The 9,829-nt window shown below is 35.5% G+C and overlaps 1 protein-coding gene across 1 annotated transcript; it reads left to right on the top strand.

Annotated features, from left to right (window-relative positions):
* The first annotated feature begins 1,111 nt into the window (after positions 1 to 1,111).
* LOC131858945 (uncharacterized) lies at positions 1,112 to 2,887 on the top strand. Its single transcript, XM_059212441.1, has 5 exons — positions 1,112 to 1,117; positions 1,546 to 1,734; positions 2,079 to 2,216; positions 2,318 to 2,605; positions 2,819 to 2,887. The coding sequence occupies exons 1-5, from the start codon at positions 1,112 to 1,114 to the stop codon at positions 2,885 to 2,887; spliced, it is 690 nt and encodes a 229-aa protein (XP_059068424.1).
* Positions 2,888 to 9,829: the final 6,942 nt, after the last annotated feature.

The following is a 9,829-nucleotide window of genomic DNA, read 5'->3' as shown; positions in this document are numbered from 1 at the left end:
CTTGTCTTTGAGCCTGAAAAATTAGAAAGGTAGATTAATATCATGATATTATCTTCCAAAAATCACAATCTAATACCAAATCTATAATATTATTTAAAAATTTATGATTATTTTTGTATCTTTGCATGCTCTAAGTTTCACCTATCTTCTTTAATACTTGCGCTAGGTCAAGGTAGTTTTAGGAATTTATATGGGAGATATATGTGCTAGGGTTGAAGTACATCACTTCCTTTAGCCTTAGTTAAACCCATTTATAATTTTGATAAGTGGATGCCAAAATGAAGGATGTTGAATGTTAGTGTAACCTAATTTTTTTTAGAAGGATACATATATTTGAAGTAAAATATGACAATGAATAAAGTAGCCTACTTTTTTTAATTTAAGTATATATATTTTTTAAAAAGTACAACTTGGAGGATTGTACTCTCTTTTCTTTGTATTATAAATTCCACAAGGCTGCCTCTCTAAATCTATAGAAATGAGCACTAAAGCCTACACTTGTTCATGATAGTAAAAATAAATCTCTAACAACTTCCATTTGCATGAACCAAAAATAATTGTCACTACATTATGAAAACAACAAAGAAAATTGTGCCTCTCTAGGCTTCAACATAATTCGATGGAGAAAGTAATCTTGGAAGGAGATTCAAAGTTGATTATTGACTGTCTTAATAACTCTGTTTCTCCCCCTTGGGAGATCAAAGAGATTATAAACAAGTGTAAATATCTCCTTAATCTTTTTGAGAACATTACTGTTCAACATACCTACAAGGAGGGAAATATGGCTGCTGACCTTATTGCCAATCATGGTTTGAGTAGTGCAGATTGGAGATTTTTTAACTTTGGTGAAAGCTCTAAGGAGATCAAAGAGATTCTTGCTCATTAAAGGATTAAGTGAAAACAAGGGAACAAGGGCAGATATCAATAAGGGTTTTAATGGTCGGGTTTTGAGTTTCTATTTACATGACTACCTTTTTTCAAATTTTCAAAAATTATGTGGGCCCCTATAGTATGACGGGTAGGGTTTGGGTGATTTGGAGATTTATGCTTACATGTTCTTTTTCTAGCTGGACTATGTATGACATAGATGACATGGATCCGAAGAGTCTAGATGCAGGTACGAGAACTAAGACTTATGATTTCAAACATATCTTTTTAGATTGGGTTTTTATTAGAAGTAAAGGTGACATTTTTTTATTTTTGCAGAGCCTTAAAGTTTAATGATTTGAAAGGAAATCACACATGTGATGACAACGGTGTGAAAGTTAAAAAATGACCTTTCCATAATTATTTCTTTATGTTTGCCTACGATTGTGAAGAACCTGAGCTGTTTCTTGGGTCACTTCAATAGAGATAATCTGTGCTCTATTTGTCTTTCTTCTGACATGGGGCCCTCTTAAGAGAACTAAGCCTAAAAATTGTGATGGGCTTCACGACAATGAGGAGATTTGGGAACTGTTTAAGAATGCTAGTTTTACCCCCTTCTTTCTAGCTATGAAGGGTTACAATAAAGCCCCGATGACATGATTTTGCAACTCTTGGCAGAATGGTGTTGTGATGATTGGGAGGATTTCCTTCACTATCACGCCAGATTACATCACGGAGGTCACTGGTTTGTCGAATAATGGTGAATGGGTGGAAAGACGCAACAGTGGAGACTACAAAGGGTTTATGAAAAAAATCTTCGAGAAAGGGGAGAAACTGGAGGCAATTCAGAATGGGCATGGTTGCTTGGTTCTGCCTAAACCATTCCCTATTGGTAGCTATTATGTTATGAAGTATTTTACGCTTCAAGGTAGATACACTACTGTGCACAGTTATCATTTTCCTATTCTTAATCATAGTAGGCATGGGAGAAAATCAATTTGCCTTTCTTTCTATTTTCCTTCTTAGAGTCCTACATTCAAAATGGTGCCAACCCCCCGCTCCACCAAGGCCTTATCTATCTGCTTTACAAGTTTGTTGTGGATCACTCTCCTAGCCTTAGTAGTTTGTCCCCTACGCTTGGGAATGAGGAAAACTCTTAGAAAAATCATGGTAAGTCCTCCAAGATTGTGCTTGCTAACTCTATGTCTCAGTGTTCGGACGGTTCTACCTCCTCTGCTGAGAATAGAGGAAAATATACCCTTGCTATCCTAGATAAAGAATCCCTGGAACTTACCTTGCTCAATGTGAACCCAGATAAGAGAAAGCTAGAAACCCCCAAGAATTCCCTGGTTAAAGCTAAAAAACCGCTAAAGAGTTAGCCAGTAAAAGTATCACCATAGACCTAGACTTGCACTATCAAGATGATGAGGAGGAAAAACCTTTGGAGCAGGACAAAATTGACTACAACTCTAGGGAAAGGAGGTCATCTAGGCTTCAGGCTAAGGAAAGAAAAGAGGAAATAAAAAAAGATGATAACCGGGCCAATGTTAAAAATCTGGAGGAAATTTATGATTTGGAGGAGGATGATAATTTTGTTGATAATCCCGAGGATGAGGATTTCCAGGAGGAGGAGGATGACCCAAAAGATAATTTCAAAGAGGAAATGGAAGAAGAAGATGATGGGGATGAGATCAATGAGACTGAGGTGGACTTGGATACTCCGGAACAAAGCCCTGAGGTCCCTAATTTTTTGGGTGATGAGGAGATGGTCCCCTATTCCCAAGACTCCCCTGCTAAGATTGACGACAACAAGAATTTGGAAGAAAATTTATAGGAGCTAAAACAGAGAATTGCTACCCTTGAGACAAAGAATGAGGAACAAAATTTATAGACTCAAAACTTGTGTGATGCCTTAAGCTCCCTTTGCTGCATTACGAATGGGGTTATGCAGAATGTTGTTCTGGGCACAGTATCTGGTCAGGGGAGGATTAAAAAGAACAAGAAGAAGCTGGCGAAGTAGGGCCAGATGGAGAATGTCGTGGATTATGATGAGGAGAAGATGGACACTTGGAAATACAATCTTAGGAGACTCCAGCGTGACTGGAATCTGCTTAAGAAGGATTAGTTGCTCTCTGGGTTCTATTTTTTTGTTCCTTTTTGTTGATGATCATATTAAGGATGTTATGCTGGGTCTGCGTACCCTTTAATGTTAACCCTTACTATCATAGGACTGATAAAACTCTTAACAATATGCTCTCTATTGGTGTTTTTATTAAGGCTTTAAGTAGTAGCATTACTAATGATGTTTATAAATGGGATGATAAGTATAGAAGTTGGAGGTTAATTAGGATGTGTTGAAATAGCTACAAAACTATGAAAGTCTTTGATTATTTTTGAAGGTTGGACTCTATTTTTGTTTGGCCTCCGAGTGGTTGTTCTTTGCCTGAAGATTTAACTTTGTAACTCTTTGTTGTTCTCGGTTCAGGGTTGTCTCCCTATTTATATAATAAAAAAAAGAAAATTGAAGTCATGGAGTTGCGACCAAGTTGGCTCCCATAAAACCATGTGAAGAAAACTGTGAAGAACAAATTAAAAAAATCTAAATTCATTGAAAGGTTTTAACTAGGTTCTCCCCCTCTATATATACAATGTGAGCTAGGAGATATTTTTTGCGAGGATTTGAACCAATGGGACCTCCTTAATCTATAAAACATGAAGCCGTGTAAAATATCAAAAGTCATGTCCCATACATTAGGTTTTCAAGGATTTAAAACAAGTATGGTTCCCTCAATAAATGTATAGTAGAACTATGAAAGATACTAATATTTCATATTATGTTCCTTAAATTGTATGAATACATCATAATCATAAAAATTGAGCATATAAAAGTATAATTTTTATGACCACATTTAAGAAATTTACTAGTCCAAATATGTATGTAGAGATACACATGGATTATGTGTCAAAATGAGGAACATTTATGTGTTGTACCAAATTCCAAGATAAGGTTTGTACAAGATATATAACATAGTGCATGATATACATAAAATAATTTCATGAAGGTATAATCATGAGAGGTGTATGAGCAAGAATATAATAGAATGATATGTGAATGCATAATTATTGTAAGAAAAACCCAAACCATTTATCTCAAAATAATACTATTTTTTATCAATTACATCCTTGTGTATACTTAGGTGATTCCATTCATAGAGGATAGGTGTTTGTCTAATTTGGGACAACATCCAAACATATGGGCTAGGAAACTATATATAGGAGATAAGAATCCATCTATCCTTTTATATAGGATAGGCATCCACCAAAATGGGTTAGGAATATATCACAAGGATATGTATGTGGCCTAAGTAGAGTATTGGAATCTTTGGGACCATCTAGGTCCTAAGTTACTTCCTTGAAGATTGCACATCCCCATTGGGAGTGCACTAAGGTCACCATCATCAAAGATATGCAATTTAAATTTAAAGGCTTGAAACCTACCTCAAAATTTGGCATAAAGCTTGAAGGAGTCAAGTGATCTATCTGATATCCTTTCGAGTATATGAGGAATAGATTTTATCTTAATAACTTATCTTAAAAGTTTATCTTCCCCTTTCAATTAGTCAAATGTCTTTAAATTGGATTTATTGATTTTGTTTATTTATTATCTAGTTGAATTGTTTCTTTAATGGACACTATAGGTAAGCCCTATCCTTGAACATCTAAGTACTAGGAACTTTCTTCATTTTCTAGAATGACTTTATACCTTTCTTCCAAATGGAATCAATGTGTAAAATATGTAGTTATATTTTCTATTTTAGGTTTGATGTAAATTTTTGATGTGATTTTACAATCCTTTCTAGGGTATTTTCCCCAAATAGTTCCTTTGTGGTTTCTACCCATGAATAAAAGAACGTAAAATAGTTGGTCACCATGATCATCACTTATTTTATTAACATCCTCTACAATATAACCTTATAAATTAGTGTTACCTTTCACCCACATGTATAAATTTTTATATTATAATATTACCAAATGATATCCACATATCAAAAGAAACAATTTGCAAATCAAAGCCAAACCTATATGCATCTCATAAGAATCCTATTTTTCTAATTAATTATATTTATATTTCCAATGGGAAGTCAATTTTGAAAGCTCCTGGGGGCACATTTTCCTTGTTTTCTTCTGGTTGATCCAATTTTTGTTTATCCAAAAGTTCAACTTTATTCTTTTGAGAATCACTCATCATATTGCATTCTTGACCTTAGATCTAGTTAGTACTATTCAACTCAGGAACATCCCTTGATTGATTTTTGTTGTTTACTTCCTGTTGTGGACTTTCTTTGTTCGTATCCTACATGTTTCAAACTCTTTCACTAACTTTTAATCCTTCTTCTGAATTTGACACCTCTAGATGATCACTTCTTTTTCTTTTTTCCTTTTGCATTTCCTTATCAATATTACAGTTATTGACCATTCCTTGATCTTCATTTTTTATTCTATCACTTCTTTTTCTTTTTTCCTTTTGCATTTCCTTATCAATATTACAGTTATTGACCATTTCTTGATCTTCATTTTTATTCTAAATAGAGAAACTCTTTTTCGGATAGGTCATTGTTCTCTGTAGTTTTCTCACCCAGGATCTATTTTTTAGTGTCTCTTTGAGAGTTAAGATTGATTCCCTTCAAAGGATGATTCTTCTATAATGCTAGTTTTTACATTTTAATTTTTTTTTGGTCGATAAAGGCAAAGCCAAGAACTTTATATTAAGAAAGGTTGCTTCTTACAAAATTAAACTTAAAGAGACCTTGCCGATCATGGTAGAAAATAAACCACCAAAATACGAAACAATATCAACCATCACGAGTAAGAGGAAGAAAGAACCTCCTACCAATGTCTATGAGCAAACGAGATTTATCTTTACAGAGCTTAAAAATACAAAAAAAGTAAGGGAGAGCATATCTCTAAGAATATGGAAGGAATCAACAACATAAATTATACTCTTGGCGCACGACCTCGACCCCTTCTGCGGCCTCAACCACTTGCATGACCCCTACCATGACCTAGACTATTTCTCTCGCCACTATCACTAGCGGCATGTCAATATGAGATTCTCCACTTGAGAGAGGAGGGTCGTTAGTTTCTTCTTCCTAGAGGAAGCCATTAAGTATTGCATAATCTTTGAAGTTCTTCTCCTTATTATGGTCTCCAGGCTGATCAAGATGAACTCTCGACTTCAAGAAATCTACTGTTGCTGATACATTTTTCCTGTGCTTTCTCCTGGCAAGCCCTTTAATATTTAGAAGGAGGGGATAGAAATTAACATTATCTCCTTCTTCATGGGAAGCATCAATATCTATTGGCCTCGGGACACTAGAACCAGGCAGGGTGTAGAATAAGATCTTGTCGAGCCCTCCTAGTAGTTCTGTAGATATTTGAAGCTGAGATCTTCCTTGAACATGCAGCTCCAGTTTGGACATCAATCTTTTCATTCATCGCCATGCATAAGCTGTTTTTAGTTTAAATCAGTTTTTGTTTATTCATGCAAATAAATCATTTACTCCAACATGCATTAATCCTTAGGACTATTTTTCAGTTTTTTTTATTACTGCACATGCAGTAGTTTAGTTTTCTCATCGTATCCTACTAATAATACATGCAAAAGTTTAAGTGTTTAACAGTAGTGCATGCTCTATTTTTTAACGGAGAATAGGTTTTCTTTCACATGCTTTGAAGTATATTTTTAGAGGTGCTGAATCTATATATACAGACCTTTGTAATATTTGTAATAAGCTGCAATAAAAATTCTATGCGCATTTTAATTATAGGGCATTCTGTTATTTATTCTGGGTTGTGTTATCTATATTTCTGCAATAATTTTATTGTTGGTATTTGACTTTTCTATCATACTTATAGTAGTTTATCAGTTGGCTTTTAGAGGAGGTATAGTATTTCAGATTCTACAAGTGGTATTAGAGCAGGTAAAATTATTTTGGGTTAAAGTTTTATTGTTGGAATTTCGCCAAAGTTAATCATGTCGAATTCTAACCATATGCCCATTCCAGAATTTGATGGGAATGATTATGATTATTGGTGCATTAAGATGCTGAACTTTTTGATTGGAAAATATTTGTGGGAGATTATTGAATCAGGTTATGAGGAGCTAGCTGATTGGAATGCCCTTACAACCAATGCAAGAACAACAAGAAAGGAAGCAAGGAAAAAGAATGCTCAAGCTTTGTTTCACATTCAGATAGCTCTTGATAAGAGCTTATTTCCAAGAATATCAAGAGCAACAACTACCAAAGATGCATGGAAGACTCTGCAAGAAGCTTACTAGGATAGTGATCAAGTTAAGGTGGTCAAGCTTCAGACATTGAAGCGAGAGTTTGAGAATTTGAAGATGCAAGAAGCTGAAAGTATAAGTGATTATTATGTCAGAGTCAAAGATGTGGTCAATAAAATGGCTACACTTGGGGAAATTGTAAGCAATGAAGTTTTGATTAAAAAGGTGTTGAGATCTTTGACACCCAGATGGAATCATGTTGCAATAATCATAGAAGAAAGCAAGGATTTGACAAAACTACAGTTTGATCAATTGGTTGGATCCCTGACGTCTCATGAAGAAAGATTCTTTTCAAGGTGTAGAGAAAGCGTTTTCTTCTAAATTGCTAATCACAAAAAATGAGGATGCAAGCAACAATAGTGCCAAAATCAATCAAGGCCAAGGTAAAGGGAAAATCCAAAATTCTTCAAGAGGTAGAGGAAGAGGTGGCTCAAGAGGAAGAGGTGGTTCCAGAGGAAGAGGTAGAGGCAGATTTGATAAGAGAAATGTTCAATGTTACCATTGTAACAGGTATGGCCACTTTGAAAGAGAATGCAAATTGAAAGAAGGTAAAAGTGCTAACTATGCTCAAGAAAGTAGTGAGAATCCTCCTGATCACTTACTTTTGTCTTATGCAAAGGATGAAAATACTAGTAAAGATGTTTGGTACCTAGATTTTGGATGCTCTAACCATATGACAGGGAATGAGAAGTTGTTCTCAACAAAGGATGGAAGTTTCAAATCCAAGATCTAGCTTGGAGATGATAAATCGTTGGAGGTTGCTGCCAAAGGAGGTATGGAGGTCCAAACAAAAGAAGGTATAAAGAGTATTCATGATATTTATTATACTCCACAATTGAAGCACAATTTGTTAAGTGTTGGGAAGCTATGTGAGAAAAATTATAAAGTAGTCTTTGAGAATAAGACATATACTATCTATGATAAGAATAAGGGTAATAGGGTGATCACTGTTGTTCCTATGACAAGAAATAGGATGTTCCCCTTGAGGTTTGGTGAACATAACAACCGTTTGGCAAATATGGCTTATGAGGATTCAAGTTGGTTATGACATCTCAGGTATGGGCATTTAAGTTTTCATAGTTTGAAGTTTCTAACCTCGCATGCATTAGTTTCTAGTTTTTCCAAGGTTGAGGAACACAAGGAGGTTTGTGAAGTTTGTGCTAAAGGAAAGCATGCAAGGGAAAAGTTTCCAAAGGGAAATGCATGGAGGGCCCATCACCCACTTCAACTTGTTCATTCAGATATATGTGGTCCTATGCAGACTAAGAGTTTGGGTAAGTCATTATATTTCATCTTTTTTATTGATGATTACTCACAAAATTGTTGGGTATATTTTTCGAAGGCCAAAGATGAAGCCTTGGATACATTCAAGAAGTTCAAAGTCCTTGTAGAAAATGAGAAAGGGTGCAAGATCAAATGTTTAAGGACTGATCATGGAGGAGAATTTTTCTCAAAGGCTTTCCAAAGTTATTGTGATTTTAATGGCATCAAGAGGCAACTTACTACTGCATACACACCTTAATAGAATGGAGTAGCTGAAAGGAAGAATCATACTATGGTTGAAATGGCAAGGTGCATGTTACAAACCAAGGGATTGAGCAATTCTTATTGGGGAGATGCAGTAGCTACAATGGTGTACATCCTCAACGGTAGCTCCACCAGTGCACTAGAAAAGATGACTCCTTATGAAGCTTGGTATGGCAAAAGGCCTAATGTTAATCATTTCAAAGTTTTTGGTTGTTTGGCTTATGTGGATGTACCTGATCAGAATAGACAGAAATTAGATGCAAAGGGTGAGTCATGCATTTTTATTGGGTATAGTGAGAAAAGCAAGGCTTATAGATTGTATAATCCCCTCACTAACAAGCTTATTATCTCAAGAGATGTGATTTTTGATGAAGGGGGAGTTTATGGTCATGAAAAAGGCCATGTTGAGAAGCCAAAATCTGTTTTGAATGATGATATAATTGCTGATATTGATCATGAGCAGCCAACTAATGTTTTTGTATCCAATGGTTTAACTCCACCAAGCAACCCTTCATCAAGTTCTTCAGTACCAAGATTAAGTCCATCTTCTTCTCCAAGTTCTACAAGGAAGGTAAGGAGATTGAGTGATATCTACCAAAGGAGTGGAAATCAAGTACATGAAGAAAACCCAATAGGTGAGACAGTGAATTTTTCTTTATTAGCCAAGGCTAAGTTTGAACCATCATCTTTTGAAGATGCATGTACTAATGAGGTTTGGGTGCAAGCCATGGAAGAAGAGATGGATTCCATTCATAGGAATGACGCTTGGGAGTTGACAGAGCTTTCGCATGACAAGAAAAAGATCGGCACCAAATGGGTCTACAAGACCAAGTTTAACAATGATGGGAGTGTTGAAAGACACAAGGCAAGATTAGTTGCTAAAGGCTTCACGCAGAAGTATGGAATTGATTATGAAGAGACATTTGCACCAATAGTAAGACAAAAGACCATAAGAATGCTGATTTCATTAGCAACTCAGAAGAAGTGGAGCATACATCATATGGACGTGAAAAGTGCCTTCTTGAATGGGTACTTAGAAGAGGAAGTATATGTGGAGCAACCACAAGGGTTTGAAGTGGAAGGAAAAGA

The sequence above is a fragment of the Cryptomeria japonica genome, chromosome 10 (assembly GCF_030272615.1).
Source record: "Cryptomeria japonica chromosome 10, Sugi_1.0, whole genome shotgun sequence".
Classification (NCBI taxonomy): domain Eukaryota; kingdom Viridiplantae; phylum Streptophyta; class Pinopsida; order Cupressales; family Cupressaceae; genus Cryptomeria; species Cryptomeria japonica.
This window is presented reverse-complemented; position numbering and strand designations above follow the sequence as displayed.